Raw genomic sequence first — 20,284 nt, forward strand, 5'->3', positions numbered from 1 at the left:
AGAGAATTGGCACACTTGTTTCCTTTGTTTGGGACACTTTACACACTTTCTCCCACTCTCCTCAAGTAGAAGGCAGGGATTTCCACTGTGGTGCAACATCTAAGGCAACAAATGTGAAGATGGAACATCACCCCAGTCGGCTATACAAGGGTGTCAACGTCCTCCCCCAACGTGGTCAGCGTGACCGCAAAGGACTCACCGGTGTTTGTGTATCAGTGCATTGAAGGCCATGCCATCCCTCCAGCTGGTGGTGAAATTGTGAATGTTGACATTGGGGTACCTAAGAAACACAACACAAGGCAATTACCAAATAAAGTTCTGTGCTTTGCTAAATGTAGTACTTAAAGAAAAGCCTGCTGGTACTGAGAAAATGTGAGACAGTAACGAAATAAAGACACTGAAGACAATCAAGCTGAAGCTAAGATCATCTAAACTTCTGCTTGTTGAAAAATAAAAACAAACACATATTTACATGGCTTTCTTTCTTGGTAATTTCAACCTGTGATCTGTGTCCTCGGTTGAAAACACCATGCTTACTGAGAAAAAGGCAACCCTGACTAGATGCCTCCAAGGTTTCCTTGCTTCACTGGCTTTCCACGCCCCCAGCGCAGCTATGAGAAGCCTGCAAACACGGATACCTGAGTGCACACATCACTTTGGGAGAGGAAGTAGCTGGGGTTACCTGTTCAAACACTCAGCTTTCCCTCTTCCTTATATCACTGAACTGGATGAAGTTTCATAAATCAAGTACCTTCCTGAAACACTTCCCTATAACGCTTACCAATAATCAATCAGCTACTCTACACTACATTGATTATTAATAACTTTCTGTCCGTGGCTGATTAAAAGTTCATTCCTAACTTGATCCCCTTACTAAGCCTTACATTCCTTATGGTTTCCACAGTTATCACTGACTGATCACGCCCATTACAGTTACAACTGTCCTCTATGTAGCCCTGACCTACAAGATTAACCTGGGGGACTTCCCTGGTGACCCAGGGGTTAGGACTTTGTCTTCCAATTCAGGGGATGCGGGTTCGATCCCTGCATCCCTGATCAGTTGGGGAGCTAAGATCTCAGATGCCTCACGGCCAAAAACCCAGAACATAAGCAAAAGAAATACGGTAACAAATTCAACAGAAACTTAAAAAAAAAATCAACCTGGGACAAAACCAGTTCTCAGTTAGTACCTGGGAGCTTCAACAGTTTCAGTGAGCAATAGACAAGATGCAGTTCTCTAAAAAATATCTTCACTGAAATTTCAATGAAAGAATAAAAGGCAGGCAAACTCAGATAACGTACAGAGACTAAGTTTGTACCTTACATCTGTCCACTTAAGTTTACTGCACAAAGCTTCCCAAAGCACAGAACTTAGAGCAGAAAGCCCACAACTTTTACAAATACCACGGATGAGATTTTTAAACACAGTTTCAGGGTTTTAAAATTCAAGATAAACTTCTCTCTGGAACTTCCTTAATAAACAAACAGAAGGAAAATGATTGTACAGATGACAGGTCCAGAATATAAATCAACTCATTCCGTTCCAAGAGCTAGCTGAAATGTCAGCGTCTCAACTGCTTACAAGTTAACAAGACATCTCAGTGGAAGCAGTGGAAAAGATACTTGTCAACACCGGTTAAGTGATGACTCTGGTAAAACTGAGTCTGGGCAGACGTAGTCTCTAAACCCCGGGTTCATGCTCACCCAGCTGTCTTCATCTGGCACCACAAGAGCAAAGCATCCTTGGCAGATTTCTTCTCTTTGTTGTCTTCAGTTTCTACACTGATATCCTGGATCTAAGGTTTACAGAGAAATATTAGACGAACAGATATGTCAGGTCTGCATATACATAATGAGTAAACTTTAGGTCAACACCTAGCCTTGCAGAATGTCTACTCTGAGGGTCAATGAAAACTGCTTTCTGAAGCCCGGTTTCCTTCTTGGAAATAACGACCAGAACTAGGTTCTCTACTTTGCACAAAGAGTAAAGTGAAGACCTGCCATGACTTCCAAGAACCTATTAGGGATCATTTCTACTCCCAGCATAGCCCATCTTTCTCAACCACAGGCTAGAATGGTGGCTGGTATGGTACACTTTGAATCCCAGCAGACTCTAGGAAAATACTGTTTTTGCACAACCAAAGCTTTCCCACACCACAGTCAATGAGTCCTTTGTTGATGAGGACTGTGTATGCACCATTTCCTGAAAACTGACCCAAACTCTCAGAGAAACAGTGCCCTTAAATGCTGTGCTTCCACGCTCTGTGCTACATGGTCTGCATATTTGTGCTCCCAACTCTCACTAATTCTTATGCTCAAATCCTAATCCCCTCAAAAAGTGATTATGAAGAGGTAGGGACTTTGGGAGTCCTGGGCCTCATGAATGGGATGCGTGCTTTATAAAAGAGGCTCCAGAGAGCTTCCTAGAGCCCTCCACCAAGTGAGGATACAATGAGAAGTCTGTGACCTATAAGTGGGCCCTCCTTTGACCTTGCTGGTACTCTAGTCCCAGACTTCCAGCCTCCAGAACCGTAAACAATAAATGTCTATTGCTTGGAACCAACCCAGCCTAAGGCACTTCGTTTAGCAACCTGAACGGACTAAGACAGCCTATATTCATAAGGCACTCATAGTCTGCTGATTCTCAACAGGACGTAGAGCCTGGTCCACTGGGACCAAAGTCAGACTTCCAAGGTTTGAATCCAGGTTCCCCCACATACTTCGTGTCCTTGGGTGAGCTCCTCGGCTTCCCCACTGAGGAGTGGCTATCTCAGAGCACTGCTGTGCACTTTAAGAAATACAAAATATGGAGGGCTGGGCTCTTAGTAAGGAAACCTACATGTCACCTCTTTGGATCATGGGCTGCGTACCAGTTATGTGATTTTTAGACAAATGCTCTAAACACCCTTCTGTCTTCAGTTTCCTTGACTATACTAATAAAATGTGGAACGGAGTGGGGGAAAATGGTATCGGCCTAGAAGGCCATCCATTCTCTCTCAGTTCTAACCATTCCAAGCTTCCCAGTCCTGGCCCCTGTCAAAGGTCTCTCCATCTAATCTGGAAACACACCCCAGAATTCTTTTTAAGAAAAAGAGGTAGGAAGAGGATAGAACAGAGAGATGTGTAAGATTAAAAAGTTAGAAACTGTCAACTAGGAAAAACACCTAGAAACTGAAATTATTATGCTTCTAAAAAAGTTCTCCAAGAGAAGTCTTGAGTTTGCATAAATTCTAAACTACAAAGAGTATACAAGAGTAACCCTTGCTCAAGGGGTAAAACGCAGACTTACCAGGAAAGCAGGTGGAATTTTACACATTAACCTCCATCATCTTTCCTCTATCTCATGAATGGAATCTGTTTTCAGACTTGGTCTCCCAGAAACAGAACCTACCCTTCTGAAATGAAGACATCTCCCTATGTGGACTAAGCAAACTCAAAGACCTTTATTCCAGTTTCTCACATCATCTTTTACTGTTTTAAAGGGAAAGCTGCATAAAACCTGTCTCTCACCATTGGTATTTAATGCACACCTGCTACACACACATCAGGGCTGGCCGCACCTTGGGGGCTCCGGGACACGCGCGTGCGTAATGTAAGATGAGACTGTATATTCAGGAGCTGGGGAGCGGTGGGGAGAGAGGTCTCTGCAGATAAGTAGGGAAGCCTCACAGAGGAGGCAGAATGTTAGCTGGGCCTTGGCTGGGGAGGAGTCAGTAAGTGTTTGCAGAGCAGGGGATGGATTGATAAAGCTCTTCGGGAAGCAGGGGCATCGCAGACACCAATCCCCGCAGGCCACGAAGTGACATAAGCCTGTGTTTCTTTCCTCAGAGGAAAGGGAGAAAGTACGTATCGGCATTTACAGGTTCAAGCACAGAAAAAGGCAAGCTGGCCGGGTATTAATTAGTCAGTGACTCAACCCAATTCACAACCCAAGGGCTGTGGGCACCAACCTGCTGTCAAGGGAGGCCATTGTAAGGATGCCCTTCCATGCTCTGATTACAGGCCAAAGGCAAGAGAAATAGAACTTCTTACTCTACGGAATCGAGGCAAGGCTCAAGGAGGGCCTGCTCATTTCACCTCTGTTGGCCTAAGGCCAAGAGCAGTGATCAGTGAATTTAAATGGTGTTCACTCTATTTTCAAATCATTCAGGAACCAAATGACAGAAACCTATAGAAGAGTTCTGTTTGCAAAATAAACTCACTCCATTAATAATGTCATCTTCAATAATGGTTCCTGGCCTCAGTTCAGTTCCGTTCAGACCTATTTAATCAGAAGCACTGGGGCTGGAACCTGGGAACCCGAGTGAGTAAAAAGCTTTCCCAAGGGGTCAGATGATCTATCGGTCCAGGCTTAGGAACCCCCATTCAGGGAGTGTCTCTAAACAGCTCTGGGTTAGACCCCTAGCCTCCTTCCACATACCCACCCACACCACTAAGCTAGAGCCCAATCCCAAGGGAAGCGAGAAGGAAAGCAACGGGTTAGAGGGTGATTTCAGCATTTTAGTAAGAATATAAAGGGAGGTATATAATATGATTTCTGTTGTGGCTCTTTGTTGGTGAGCTTTTTATTTACCTAGGGGAGAAAAAAATCAATCAAGCTTCATCAGAGGGGCTTAACAAAGAGGGAAAACACAGAAAACAGCCTCCAAGGAGAGAGAACTGTTAGGACTTTTGTTTGCGAAGTAACCTGATGCTAGGTAAGAAGCGTTTCCTGCATTTCAGTTTTTAATTGAAAAGGAGAAGCATGAAGCAACAGCCTGGAGAAAGAACCAGTCATCAGAATGGAGCTGCCGCACAGACAGGAAAGGCTGAGCTTTCTCCTTAGGGGTCAGAAGCAAGGGTGGCAGCCCTAACTGGCCTTGTGATCCTTGCAAGGCTCTTCCCTCCCCTCACAAAGTGAAGCAAATTGACAGAATGACCTTGAGAGTGTTTCTATACTTATAATCTTACCTCTGGGTATAACAAACCCACAAAATTGTCAATTCAAACAAGCATAAGGCTTCTGCACACTCCCCTGAAAACTGCTTCCTTAGACCCGAAGGAGAATGAGAAGGTGAAAACAGCCCACACAGATGTCACGATCCTATGCAGCTTCGCCTAAAATATTCTGCGATGCATGCCACGATCTGTCAAAGTTCAGTTAGTATACTGGTAGTAACCTAGCGTTGACCACATCTTTACACCTCTGCTCCTGAAAGCTGAGTAGCAGACACCAGTGGTGGGCTGAGACTAGGCTCAGAAACCCCCTTAACTGCCAAGAGAGTGGAGACTTTCAGGAGCAGCAAAACTGAGGGAGGAGATGGCAGCTGCCACATGCCGAGGGCAGCCGAACGTGATGTGCAGCACACCTGACTCTGAGATGCCATTTCAACCTGGTCCTTCTGGTCCCCTTGGAAGGGGAGCCCAGTTTTGCAGGGATGCTCACACTCGGCAGGGAGGCCTAGTGGCCAGGCCGAGTCCCTTACCTGGAAGCGCAGGATGATGGTCCAGATGAGGCCGAGGGTCAGCCGATGGTTTCCATCCACGATGTCGTGGGACCCCATGTTCTCAAGATGGACTCTCTGCTCCTTCAGGAACTGAAGGGCCTTGTCCACATTCTCCAGACAGTGGATGCGCATTCGTCCCTTGGTGGGTTTAGGCTAAAACAGAAGAGCAGAAGGTAGAAACAGATCATCCAGGCGGGCAGAAATCAGCTCAGAGCTACAGCCCAGAGAGTTCACATGGGCCCATTCACGCAGCGCTCTCCAACCCACACCAAAAGGTTAAAAAAACATGTTCATTCAGTATTTATCTAACAGCCTTAAAAGAGAAAGTTTCCTTAAGGGATGGTAACCGATCACTCTTCAGAGGTTTGTTTTATCATGGAAGCGACATAATTTACGTGAGCATGGAAGCTGGAAGTTCAGAGAAGAAGGAGCCCAGTTTTCACAGAGAATTTCATAGCTACCACTGCCGTCCATGGAATTTTTGCAGATGCATGGCAGAACACGACTGAGGATTTTCTCGCTGCTTTAAATGTAAAAATAGGTTTGCCACCTGCTGGTTTGGGTTGTTTCCTAAAGCTGGCTCAAAATGAGAAAGGGAGGACATGCTATACAATCAGGAGAATTTTCAAGTGGTGGTTTGTGAGGATGAGAGAGGGGGTTGAGTAAAAGGGTGCAACTTGCTGAAAAGATAAAGGAAAGAAAACACAACAGTGGTCTAATTGGAATACCCCAAAATGTCTGTTCCTTTCATTTAGTTATACTAAAATTTTAAAAAGGCCCTTTCAAGGTGAACATTTTAAATAAACAAAACAATAGATAAAGATACATACTCAAAAAGCTTCAATGGGTCACTATCACCTCCTGTGTGTCTAGAGCAAGCTCACGCTTCCACTGCCTGGCTCCACCCTTCCTACCCTTCTTTTCACCCATCACTCCCGAGGTGAGATCACCTCGAGCTGAGGTGATCTCACAAGCCCACAAAGGGGCCACCAGGTTGCACACACCCATCCTGGCCCAGAGATGTACCCGATCTGGCTGCCATCCTCTCTCCTGAGACATCGCATCATACCCCACCCACCTTTTGAGGTTCAGGTCAAGGCACATCTTTCCTGCTAGAAGTCATTTCCAAGCACTTAACTGTCATTAGGATGCCTCCCTTCCCCCCAAACCTACACATTTATGGTCTGGACCACAGGGTTCAGGAACTCATCACATATCTTACATTTTTGCTGTTACTACACATGTACTGTTATTACTTTTAACCCAACTACTGGCTTGGGAGCATGGATGATGCTTTATACTCACAACTTACACTCCAGGAATGTCAGGAATGCTAGGATCTGTGATTCACGTTAGGTCACCTGACAATGTTACAGCAAAATCGAGTAATCTGGCGAGGTAAGAAAAAGGTCTGATCGAAAATGTCCATAAAAGGGGGTGGACTCCATCTAAGGTTCCTACAGTGACCCCCTGTTCTCCTCCTGTCAAGGTGGACAAGTGAGGTTCCTGCAGAAACTGGACCAAAGTCGAGGGGTGTGGACTCACTGCCTCCAAGAAAGAGTGTGAATTCTGGGGGAGGGCTCCTGGCATTCTCAGGGCTGTTCTGAGGCCTCTTCCTCTTCACGGCCTGTGCCCTGACCAGCGAGCCCATGACCACACAGTGGAGGTTGGGCCTGGAGTTGCAGAGTGGCAAGGATGCAAATGTCGTGCTAATGGTGGCAGACAGTCTCCCAAGTCCGCCTCTGACTGGCCAGAAAAGGCTGCATCCTAACTCATTGTGAGAAAAACAGTGTGGGTGGAATTAGCATTTGTAAAGTTAACTTGTGTAAGAAGTCAAGAGAAAGTGTTCATTGCTCAGCCATTGTCTGACTTTGTGACCCCATGGACTGCAGCCCACCAGGTTCCTCTGTCCATGTGATTCATCAGGCAAGAAGACTGGAGTGGGTTGCCATGCCCTCCTCCAGGGGATTTTACCAACCCAAAGATCCCACATTGCAGGCAGATTCTTTAGGGTCTGAGCCACCAGGATCAGGACTCCCAAAACAGAGGTCTCCCACATCACAAACTTAAGTCAGCCTGTACCGGAAAGAAACACCTGTCAAGGAGCCTGAACATACAAGGGTTGCTCCCTTGGGAAGAGAGCTCCACCACTGCTTGTGAGGCAGCACTGCCCCACCCATGGACTGTGTCCCCTTGAATAAAGGACATCAAACTCTCTACCAAACTGTTTTAGTTCTGTCATCTGACAGAATCTGAGCAGCGAGACACGAAATAGGTTGGGGGCTGTCAGGACCTTCCCAGGCTGTTCCAGGCATAACTACAGTTCTTTTTGACGTGATCTTGAAAAACAACCTCAAACACACAGGAGACCTCTCAAGCCTCTGTTCTCTCCTACAACATCCCAGTGGACTGCATGTTCATTTCCATATGAATATGGGGTGCAGGGGTCTGGGAGGGGGAAGTATGGGAGGGGTCCAAATGCTTTCCTGCAGGTTGGAAAAGCCCATCGTCAAGTGGCAGGGACCCCACACTGATGCTGACTGGCCATGCCAGGTTGGGGCTGAGGGTGGTTCACCCTGACCCAAATGCAAGTTCCAGTTAACACCAGTCATCAGAAACACTACTGCATGGAACACAAGGGAAGGAACTGAAATAAAAATGGCAGAGAAACCCCTTCGGTTGGGTAAATGATTAGACTTCTTCAGGTAGTTAAAAAAACAAACCTCACCCATTTCCAAAAGTCAGAGGAAATGGAAAACTTTCAGGAGTCCCCTCACCCCACTTAGGTTTTATTTTTTTGCAATTCTTACAAAAATCAAACCAAGATTTGGTCAGGGGTTGATATACTGCTTTTCTCTCTCTAAAGTTGTTTTATTTTTAATTTTCCTACTGCTCCTGGCCATTACATCTTTTAAAACATCAAACACTAACAAACCAAATCCATGAATATGCTTCTGCTGGGCAATTCAGTATAGATGCTGCTGCTATTGTTAAAATATCCACAGTTTAAGTTACAGTTTCTCCACTTTCTAGCAAATTGGCGCCTTGTTTCTCAACTTCTACCTCTAACATGAGGATAATATCAGTAATAATCTTAAAGAGCTGCTCCATAAATGAAATGGTAAACTAATCATTACGGTGTTCTCAAACCCACAAAATGTATCTACAAACAGAGGCACCTCAAGGATTTTCCTCCCAACAATTCTTCTTAAAGTTGTTGGTGGCGGGGAGCATGCCCCACCTGAATTTCAAATTGTTTAGAAATAACACACTTCTCTGTAGACAAACAGGAAATGTTCAGGGTCTAGATAGAACTCTCCCACTGAGAGCCAAGAAGTTGATACATGTCAATTGGAACACAAATTTAATACCAGAATGGAATGTGCCCCCAAACAGTGGTAATGATATTACTCTTCTAATCCTGACACCCTAAATGGTACTCTGCACAGGAATAAAAGGAAATGGTGGTAGAGAAAACTTATGACTAGTTGGCATCTGGAGGGAAGAGGAGATGGAAGGAGGGAGGGGCAAGGATGTGAAGACACCCAAATCTCGACACTTGGGGCGTCTAGATATAGTAAGACCTCTGCAATTCAAAGTGTATTAGGAAACAAGGTTAGAAAGCATGATTTACAGAGATAGCTTAAATATTACTATTATGCTGTGCAGCTAGTAATTCAAGCTAGGTTAACTGTTAGGCAGTGAAAGTTGCTTCATCGCCTCACTACACCTCTCTCCATGTTTTTCAAACACTTTCCCACGTTTCATCTTAATTGAAAGTCACTCAGCTTCAGTGGCACATCAATCTCCTTTAAGCCAAAAGAACAAACCAGATGTGGCAAGGTTAGATGATATACTGGTGTCACAAGGGGGAGGGGTAGGAATTAAGACTAAAACTCAAGAATAGCAACTCCTAAGACGTGTTCAGAGAAGGTCTCTGAAGAGTTTTAATACTTTAAATGGTATTCCGGAAGGTTTAGGGAGAATCATCACAGGGAATTAATTTTAGAAGGGTTAATGATTGCACAGACCTACACGCAGAAACATATATTAGGTCATGAAAACAGCAAAGCTCTCAATATCTAAGAATTCTTAGCTGCCATTTTCTGGGCAACTGTGTTAACCTGTTAGGCGGTTTCTATCTTATCACATTTAATCTTCACACTAACACTACATAGTAATAATAATTATTATTCTTGTCATTGTACAGATGAGAACACATCTGTTTAGAGGGGTGAGGTGATGGCATGGCTGGCTGGAGTGCTGAGCTGGGATTCCATAACGTGCCCCCTTCAGGCTACACCGGGAACCAAGTGTGGTACAAACACATTAGTATGTGAAAGGAAATAACGAGGCTCGGGTCCCCATCTGGCAGTTTTCCTTTTTTTTTTTTTTTTCAGAAGAGCTATTTTTATTTTATTCAATTTCCACCTTCTCAAAAGAAGAGATAACAATGGAGAAAACTAAACACAAAGGATCCAGGGGCGGGGTGGCTCTCTCAGTAATAAACACTTTCTGAAGCCTTGCCCCAAGAGTGGCTCTTTCTGCCAAGAAGAGGAACCTTCCCTGTCTTGTCTCCATTAATTATTGTCAAATTCCCAGTGTGACTAAGGTCCGTTCCCACGGCAATATGCGCATTTCTGCCCTCTGCTGTCCTTTCTGATGGGGCAGTTTGAGATGCCATGAATGTGGAGTCGAGGATCAACACCAGACTCGCGTGCAACTCAAACAAAGGGGGGGTGCTCTGCAGGCCTGGGTTCCTCTGAGGAAATGCCTGTATTTATGGCTCCTCCTTTAAATCCTAACAAGGGTTCCTGCTCTTCCACACCAGGGCCGTGTTCCTCTGCTTTGTGGTAACGTTTCCTGTTTCCCTTCCTTAGTCCCTTCTGGTCCCAAATCTCTATCAACCACAACTCCAACCCATCTGAGCCACCTCCAGACCCATCATCTTTCCAGCTCCAAAGGAGTGGGAATGACAGGGCTAAGTAACCAACCTCCAGCAACTGACAAGGTAATTTTAACTGCTTAGTAGAGCAGCCAGTTCAAGCCCCATCCCTGAGAAGTGGGGTGGTCCTGGGCAAATTCGCCTTAGAAAGGGAAAAGGGAGCTGGATGGCCCCTCCAGGTCCATGGTGGACTCAGCCTTGAGTTTAGACCAGTTACACGCTGTGGGACATCCGGGTTTGCAGAATGGTAGAGTGATTACAATGGCAGGGTTTTTGTCAGAGCCTAGAGATGGGAAAGACAAAGCAAACGTTTCCTGGAGCTATTTTTAGCCTCCCTGAATAGAGGAGGATGACCTGAAGGAGGACTCCTGGCAGGGGATTTTGGGAGGACCCAGGAAGGTGGGCCACTCTTCCACCCTGCTAAGCCCCGCTCCCTCTGACTTTTCTCCCTGTGTGTCCAAAGCCACCTTGAAGCCACCTGGAGCAATCTCCAGGGCTGCAGGGGGACAGAAGGCCATCCTGGGAGCTAGGAGAAGCTGACTGCCGAACACCAGCTGGATGGCTTTGCTGGGTGCTTACTCTGTTACAGCATCTGTGAAATCAAGGGCTCTAGCTTCCGGGCCCCTAGTCTCTTCCAGCTATAAAACACAGTCTGAGCTGGAGGGTGAAGGACTCACGAGCACACGAGGTAAATTCTAAAGTGCCTGCTCATCTCTCATTTAGGTGAAGAAGAAATAGACAAAAAGACACTTCAGGTAACAGTGTGCCAGAGTGACGGACACTTGCTTATGTCTTTGCCTTTTAATCAAAAATCAATGTTTGCTACCCACACATGCGTGCCTCTACTTAATACAGAGAGGAGGATGGAAACACTAATTCCAAAATCTCCTCTGATACAACAGTCAAACTTATTTCACATTAAGTCCCCAAACACCTCCCTACACATCACGCTCTTGAGTTTTAAGAATAGTATAAAATGATTCTTGCCCAACTAAAATTAAAGGGGAAGCAACATACCACATCTCATTAATTCCTGCCCATTTTGTTCCTGGTGGGGACCCACTCCCCAAGACAATCTTCTCTTTCAGTAGGGCTCAATGAGAAAGGAGGGGCCTAAAATACAGGAGAGTGGCTGGAATCTAAGTTATATTCCTCAGTGGCGATACTGCTTCTTCTCTAAAGTCCACTTCATCAGACTGTGAGAATTAAACAGATTATGCGTGTGACAGCAAACACTGAAAGTGACTGACTGTCATCACTCCTTCTGAAAGCAAACTCCAATTTAGCCAGGATGCTCTTCCTACACCAGTTTCCTCCTGATGGCCACCCCAAGTGCTCTCTTCACTCTTCCTCACGCTGACACACAACCCCTCTATTCTACGGCCATCCTCACCTGAGCCTGTCCTCTTGAATCCGGTTGCAACCCCATCCACCAGGTAGGGTTTCTTGACACTCCATCCAGAAGGCCCACTTCCTCTTCTGAACTCTAGTGCTTTGGGGCCATTCATTCAGCTCTTTATCACATGGTATTATTATTACCTGTAACTATTAATTCATTTTTCGTATCTGTGCAATTAGACCTGAATTTAACAGGGACATTCTTCTCTGGCTGGTTGTTTAGAACAAAAGCAAATTCTCCCTCAGAAGAGATATAAAAAACAGGCAGGTTCTGTGGCCAGTCCATAAAATCCTATCTCTACAACAATACATGCCAGCACGGTTCTCCTAACAAAGGTTTTATATAAAATGCACTCAGGGTAGTTCAACATGGGATTTATTTAAGGCTTAGTAAATCTCATGGTAAGTCTATCTTCTCCACCTAGTTCAGCCTGTTTTGGAATTAACGGTGGTTTAAAAAAAAATCCTGTTTTTGTTTGAGATTGATTAACAGAAGAAGAAGACAGAATACTAGGAAAACAACAGGCAAGCAGAAATCAGTGATACCTGTTATTGGTAACGGTGGGAGCTGGGGGAGAGTAGAGGTGTTCAGAAAACCTTGTCCTCTCGATCAGAGGAGAGGGCTCAGTCTGGCAGGAGCAAGGCAGGAAACCATCTCACACAGAACCATTCTTCACGCTGAGGCCCACAGAGGGAAGGGGGCACAGGCCAGCTTCTAACTTGGATGAGGACCTGTGGGCTCTACTTAAGTCCCAAAGTCCAGAGGCCTCACTCCTTCCAAATATCAGTGGGTCACAGAACCCTAACCCTTCAAGTCCCATTTCTATTCTGGCTTTGGGACTTGCAACTAATGACAAAGTGACCAGCACAGGTTCTGTGCTCACCACGTCTATCTGGTCAGTTGACGCCAAAGTCAAAGGCTGTCTATCTTCTTTTGGGGGGGCCTTCTTTATATTTTAACTTTTTGTTTTGCATTAGGGTACAGCTGATAAACAATGCTGTGATAGTTTCAGGTGAACAGTGAAGGGACTCAGCCATACCTACCCATGTATCCATTCTCCCCCAAACACCCCTCCCATCCAGGCTGCCACATAACACTGAGCAGAGTTCCATGTGCTATACAGTAGGTCCTTGTTGGTTATCCATTTAGAATACAGCAGTGTGTACATGTCCATTCCAAACTCCCTAACTGTCCCTTCTCCCTGACAACCATAAGTTCGTTTTCTAAGTCTGTGAAGTCTCTTTCTATTTTCTAAGTTCACTTGTACCATTTCCTTTTAGATTCCTTAAATAAGGGATGTCATACAATATTTCTACTTTTCTGTCTGACTTACTTCACTCAGTATGACACTCTCCGGGTCCATCCATGTTGCTGCAAACGGCATTATTTCATCCTTTATAATGGGATAAGTAGTATTCCATTGTATATATGTAAGGGGTGGTCTATAATCTTTATGGAACTTTAAAATCAGATATTTATGAAGTTATAGTCCATGGTAATTTCAGAGTAACACACTGGAAAGGAATGGTTTTGTCATCAACCCAATTCCAGTCTGCAGCAGCTTCCGGGCTCAGCCTCAGAGATTCCTCACTTCCCCATGAGCTAACACAACTTGGGGCAAAGACAGCAACATGGAGCCAACCCAAGTCAGGACTAGGGGTGGGTGGGGGAGATTCCTGCCTTCTCATGTCCCACAGTACTTAAGAATCAAGTGTCTTGATAACTCCAACACTGAACCCCAAACCTGCTCGTATCTAATCCAGATTTTATTAAGTCGAAATGCAGGGTGGGGTCATTAAGCGAATCTGTTTTTTTGAACTTTGTGCGGTAAAAAAATCCAGAAAAACTTCCTCTGTGAAGAAGGATGAGCTGGCTCCAAGAATCTGCTAATAAAATAAATTTAGATACTCCAGTCCCTCAAACATCTATCTCCTACATGCTGCCAAGTTGTTGGTGCGTGCTTGTGCTGAAATGCCGCCGGAGACACAGCTGCAGGTGGACTGCAAATGTTTGTGTAGCCCAGGGATTTGGATCACTGGTGCAGAAAGCCCAGAGCTGACTGAATGTTATCTGATGACACACATTTATCTGTGGACATTAATTTACCTAGGCCTGGAAGTTCTAGCAATAGTGCTCATTTTGGAATCTGTAGATTCAAGAATCGTTTGGGGCAAGCCCTCACAGATGAATCTTCTCTTCCTTGGGGAGCATCTCTCACGCGAGTCCCTGGCAGCATCTGTGGCCAACAGCAGAGTGTGGTTTGTGTCTTTTCCAGAAGACTCCATGAATCAGATAAGCCACAGGGCCAAAAGAGCCAAAAATCTCCAGTACAAATGAATAAGAGCTGTAGCTCGCTCTTTCAATGGTGTTAGTCACTCAGTCATGTCTGACTCTTTCCTGATCCCATGGACTATAGCCTGCCAGGATCCTCTATCCATGGACTTCTCTTGGCAAGAAAACTAGAGAGGGTTGCCATGCCCTTCTCCAGAAGATCTCCCCAACCAAGGGATCAAACCTGGGTCTCCTGCATGCTGGCAGATTCTGTGTCACCTGAGCCACTAGGAAAGCCTATCTATGGTGTCCTGACTTTTTATTTTTTTTAACATTCTTTTTTTTTTTTTTTTTTGGCCTTGTGGTACAATCTGTAGGATCTCAGCTCCCTGACCAGGGATGGAACCAGGGCTCTCGTTAGTGAGAGCTCAGAGTCCTGCCACCTGGACCACCAGGGAACTCCCCATGGTATCCTCACTTTTGGAATAAGAAGACTGATCAGACTCCCCAACCGACAGCCAGAGTTGGCTGGGAGGAATGGACAGTAAAACAAGCCAAGGCACTTGGGGTTTTACGAAGTGGCAAGGCACTGCTAAAGACAACCTCTGCCCCTGACTGCCTGAGGGGACGCAGACAGCAGCCCCCTTGTGTTCCTTCACCCCTGCTCTCCCAGGCCTCTAGGTCACTGCCAAAGAAAAAAAAGAAAATATATATCCTGCTGGCAGCAAATAAAGACAGGAGTGGGAGGTTTCTACAAACAACCAAGAATTATGCTTTGTTGGCTGCTTTTTTCTTCTCATATTTTTGTTGCCCTGTTCAGAATGAAGGGCAATAGGCTTGACCCCATTTATTATGTGGACATTATCACAGACAACAATCTTTTTGGTATAAAAGAACTACAGGCCTTCCAGGGTGAACCATTTGCTCCCCATGAGACCGTACTGGGACAAAAATAAATGTTCAAACTAATTTTCACATAACCTTTAATGATTTTTTTAGCTACTTTCAAAACATCATTCCCCCCACCCCAAATCAACAGACAATTACACTCGGTTAAACATTAAGAGGGAAAAATAGGGGGAGGGGGTAGTGTTGGTGAGAAAGTCTGGTTACAAAAATTGTATTTAAAGGTACATATCACAATATTTCTGGTCTAGACTGTCAAAAAACAAACCAAAATGCACTAAATGACCAGCCCTCCCCGTGTGAACCCACTGCCCCCACTCCCACCTCACAGACTGCTTTCAAGGAGGCATCTCGGCCACGGAGGCAGGAGCCTCCTTTGTCTGTTTGGCTTGTCCAGTTTGACCCATAACCTCTTAAAGAAAATGAGGCAGCAAGACGTGCATGCTCAGGAACAAAGAACGTGGACCAGAGGTGCTGGAGAAGAGACGGGGCTTTGCTCTCTTTTGGAGACCCTGTTCCTGAACGGAGGGGTCGGGAGACAGAAGCCTGACCATTACTACCCGGGCTCAAAGAGGCAATTCTGTCTGTGGGATAATGTTAGGACAGGGGACAACCTCTGCCTATAGTTAGAGGTGTGTGGGTTGGCCTGCATACAGACCCACTGCGGCTGTCAAGTTGCAGGGTGGAGATCAAGTTAAAAATAAGGCCTTCTGGCAGCCCTGCCAACCACCAGCATCATATTTTCCTGGTGATGTCACTACAGATGTGGGCTTGATCCCTGGGCGTCAGCCTTTGGCTTGGCCCCACCGCCACCTATGGAACTGTCTATGCTCTGGTAGAAGACGGCATCCATCTCTACACCGAGGCCAGACAAAACCTGTTGGGCCAGTTACAATGACTACATTAAGATTCTTGGGTCTAAGGTTCACAAACAAAAGTCATATCGGAGACAGTGGTGGGAGCTCTGGGGAAACAGAATGGGGAGAACATTTTCACAATAGGCTGACAACTCCTCTGCCCAAAAAGGCTGAGTGAGTTCATGAGAAGCTCCATGTTTCCAAGGAGACAAAACATCAGCCTCTCCTTCCAGCCCAGAATAAAAAGTATGCGTGGAAGAAACAAAAAAACACCAGAGACTACTGAACTCAGTTCCTGCTACCTTAAAATGGCATCTCAGATTTTCCAGAGAATCACTAAGACGCATGTTCAGAATTATTCCATGATCTCAAGGGATACAGATTCATCCCGGAAGCCAGCGCCTAAGACTGGTCCTTAAATTTCCAGCATCATGCTGTTTAACAGGGGACACCAGGCAGGATCTTTCTGACCAAAGACAGTAACTTTGCCAATATCCAGAACGAGGCCACTTCATTACAGTCCAAGAAAATCATCCAGATTCCGAACACTACCCTGGAGCTTTCCCCACTGTGCTCATCACACTCATCAAGCCTCTGCGCCTCACAAGTATCAGTCATTAACCGCATAAATCTGTAAGAGACAAGCCCAGACTTGATTTTTCAAAAACATTTCTCCACCTATGGTACAGGACGCTTCACCGCCGCCACCCCCCATCCCCCCTTACCAGCCTCTCTCCAGAGAGGACCTCCAGTAGCTTGATGAGCATCCGTCCATCCCGAAGGTCAGTGTACAGATCTGTGATCCGGCAGGACACCCGGGCAAGGTGGGAGTTGACCCACTTGGTGAAGGTCTTCTTTTGCACAGCTTCACGTTCATCTGTAAGCAGAGGAGAACTTGCTTTACCATCAATCACAGCCTGGGGGTGGTGGGTGAGGGGCAGGAGATGCCCGCCAAAGGAAGAAGAGCAAAGCTCAACGGTAATGAACCTCAAAGTCAACAACTCGGGAACAGAAGAACTGGACAGCCCTCGACTGTCTGAGCGCCTAAGCACAGCCGCCAGCAGAGCATCCCTCGCTTGCACGCACTTCATTCCCCCCCCTCTGCTGAGGAGGCAGCAGGACATGGACGGCCACGGTGCGCAGCCCTGCCCGACAGCACAATGCTTGGCTGGTGAAGCTCCTAACGTGTGTATCACAGTGGTCACTCCTCTAAAGGCAAGTGCAGGAGGAGCGCACAGTGTGCCGAGGGACACAGGGCAGAAAGGCTCAGCAGACGGCCAGCAACTGCGTCCCTCGTGTACGAGGGATCAGGCATCACCAGACAAGACAAACTCGCCCGTGACCTTGATCTGCTATGACCCTTTCGCCTGCTTAGCTGGATGTTCAGTGAACAACAGAGAAAATGGTGGGCAACGTGGCAGAGTACCAGGAGCGCTGGCTGAGCCTGGGGAGAGCAGGGCATGGGCCTGAGGAGACTGTGTCAAATATGTGCTGAGACCCTGGGCTCAGTGTCCCCTTCCGTAGAGTGAGTGGACGACCATCATTTCCAAGCTTCGAGTGTTCGTGGAAAAGGCCACTGCTGGTTTACAGTCTAAAGTGGGGTAGTTGTACATCTAAATCATGAAGGAAACAGGATTAAGCTTTTCAAGCCTCGGCGGCCAGTCTGTCCAAGCCAAAGCCAGAAGCTCTAGACCCAACTGCCTAGAACAGGCCCTTCATACCCCATACAAACAGGCTTCCCATTTCTTTGCTCTGCAGAGTGTTTTAAATGCAGGCCATTACAGATCTTCAATGGAGAGCTATAGAGTGTGCCCAGGCCACCAATTCAAACTCCTTGACTGTACTCTACCAAGCTCAGCAGAGAGCCACAGAGTGTGCCTGGGCCCACCAACTCAAACTCTAACTGTTCTCTACCAAGCTATCCTTTAATCACATACTCACCCCACCGCCATCAGCATGAATTTGTCCTGAAAGGACCCAAGACTTCCTCTTTCCCGTGTGAGGCCCAAGCCCACCAAGAAAAAACTACAAGAAAGGGAGGAGACCCCAGCAACGTTTTAGGTATTTCTGCATTACTGAGTGACAAGTGAAAAGCAGCCTTGCTGATGAGGTGTGTACTTGGCGGCCTACGTGTTCTGGGTTCCCAGGATGGCCAGGGGGCCCTGGGAATATCTGCCTGGAAGGTTCTGCTAAGGCCTCCAACCATCACAGGGAGGAAGCTAGACAGAGACAAGTCTGTGTGAATCACTCAGTCGTGTCCAACTCTTTGCGACCCCGTGGACTATAGCCCACCAGGCTCCTCTGTCCACGGGATTCTCCAGGCAAGAATACTGGCGTGGGTTGCCATTTCCTTCTCCAGGGGATCTTCCTGACCGAGGGATTAAGCCTGGGTCTTTTGCACTGCAGGCCTATTCTTTACCATCTGAGACAGAGACAAGAGATAAGCCTTTATTGCTGCCAACCAGGCAGGTGAGGCCACTGGGGCACCTTCCAAGACAGCTGCCCACCTGCACAGCCAACAGCTCGCCTGGCCCCAACCTCCCCTGAGAGAACAGCCCACCAGAGGAAAAGAGGGCCTTCCCCCACAACAAAGGCCTACTGAAAACAGACAAAAGATCAAAGAGGGCAGGACTGAGGGAACAAGGAAAAAGGCAGTGAGGGCCAGAGTGGAGAGTGAAAAAGGAGCTGCGCCAGTAACATCATGATCGGTGGCAGAGAAAAGCCCCCATGCATTATTAATCACATAATCATCCTGATGGCTGGTATCTTTACAACAGAGACATGGGAGCTGCAGTTTTTGGCCTTAGGTTGGCTGTTCTGCAAGAGCAGGTCCAGAGCAGAGCACACAGACACATGAGGCTTCCCCTAGGGGCATGCCACAGATGGAGAGTGACTTGTGGTTCAGAGGTGTTCAGGGTCAGCTAATTTCTTTCTAAATTATATATCTTTTATGTGCTACATGGTTGGAAATGTCTTTAATAAAGCTCTTGATGGTATCCTAGGCTGTAATTAAAGGGTCTGGGGTTCCACTACCACACCCAGCCTCTCATGGGAACAAGATGGAAATGAAAAACTGCTTGAATAAAGTTATTCCTAAATAAACAATACCACATGTGTCCCCAGCCAACTGTCACTCCTTCAGGTGAACCTCATCTTATAGAAACACCTCCGGCTTCTTTCAGGTTCTGAATGGAGAGGTTCCTTTACGAGGAGACTCCGAGGATCTCCTTCCAGAGACAGTCAACCATCCCTACAGCACCCTGTCCTGAGGAGTCAGAGCCCAACCCCAACCCTCGTCCTTGGGAAGATGCAAACAATGAGGTCACAGGGGGATGGAACAGAGGGAGCTGAGCGGAAAGAGAGTGAGGCTCTGTGAGGGGAAGGCTCTCCAGGGTGGCTGTGGTCCTCAGGACCTCCAGGAAGAAGTGGGAAAAGAAGAGGAGAAAGATCAGTTCAAGACCAAATCTAAACAAAAAGGAGAACTTGCTCTGCAGCCCTCTCTCCCACATCTCGCCCTCTCCTCTGCCTCCAGCCTCAAGAGCAAGCTCTGCGTGGCGTGAGCATGCTAGAAAAACCAGAGGGTTCAAGTTCCTCAGGCTTGCACCACTCACTGGAAAAGGCATGGAAGATTCCATCCAGGGACTGGTCCAGAACCAACGCCCTTACGACACACGAGGGGAAGGAAATGGGCTCAGCCGAGAGACACAGAGCCGGGCTGGCTTAGCGTGTCCTCTTACAATGGAGTACTTGGTGAAAAACAGACACTTCTGAAGCCGGAAGGAGGGAAAGGGGGGGGGGAAATCTCCCCAGCAGGCCAGCTGAGGATGAGGCCTGCTGTCTTTGGGGACTCCATCCTTTGTTCTGCCCTTCCCAGGAAGGCACAATGACATCACCCCTGCACTCCCAACCCAGCAAGGCCGGGGCAGATCTGGCCAGACGCCTGCCCAAGGAGGAGCTGGGGGCCCTAGAGGCAGACAACGGAAGACAGTTCAGAGGCATGTTCCCCACTTCAAACTGCTTTCGCTGGGCCTGAGCTAAGTAAGGAGGCAGCTGGAGCACCAGAGAAAAAGAGCGCCTACTTCTAGTTCTACAAGTAGGAGCAGCTCTGGAAAAGGGAGCCCTTATAAGCTCCACTTGATCTGCTTATTTAGACCAGTGGTCCTCAACTGGGGGCCACTCTGCTCCTCAGAGCACATAAGGTGATGTCGGGAATCGAGTGGGTGGAAGGTAAGAGATGCTGTTAAACATCCTCCAGGGCACACGGCAGACCCTGCAACAAGGAACTATCCAGCCCCAAATGACAGCGGTGCCTGAGCTGGGTTGAGAAATCCTGGTTTAGACCTCTGGGCTTACACCAACTGAAGCTGACATTAAGATACCCCAGCTGGGGTATTCATTTATTACTCCCTCTGCCCACATC

The 20,284-nt window shown here is 46.9% G+C and overlaps 1 protein-coding gene across 5 annotated transcripts in view; it reads right to left on the reverse strand.

Annotated features, from left to right (window-relative positions):
- The window catches only part of SPTBN1 (spectrin beta, non-erythrocytic 1), a 209,918-nt gene that overhangs the window by 50,720 nt on the left and 138,914 nt on the right, over window positions 1-20,284 (reverse strand). For all 5 annotated transcript variants that reach the window (XM_069583334.1, XM_069583331.1, XM_069583333.1 and 2 more), the window contains 4 exons: window positions 16,590-16,741; window positions 5,466-5,639; window positions 1,705-1,796; window positions 200-280 (listed from right to left, as the gene is read on the reverse strand). In XM_069583334.1, coding sequence (XP_069439435.1) covers window positions 200-280; window positions 1,705-1,796; window positions 5,466-5,639; window positions 16,590-16,741 — 499 coding nt within the window. The remainder of the gene's footprint in view (window positions 1-199; window positions 281-1,704; window positions 1,797-5,465; window positions 5,640-16,589; window positions 16,742-20,284) is intronic.

Source organism: Ovis canadensis, chromosome 3 (genome assembly GCF_042477335.2).
Source record: "Ovis canadensis isolate MfBH-ARS-UI-01 breed Bighorn chromosome 3, ARS-UI_OviCan_v2, whole genome shotgun sequence".
Classification (NCBI taxonomy): Eukaryota; Metazoa; Chordata; class Mammalia; order Artiodactyla; family Bovidae; genus Ovis; species Ovis canadensis.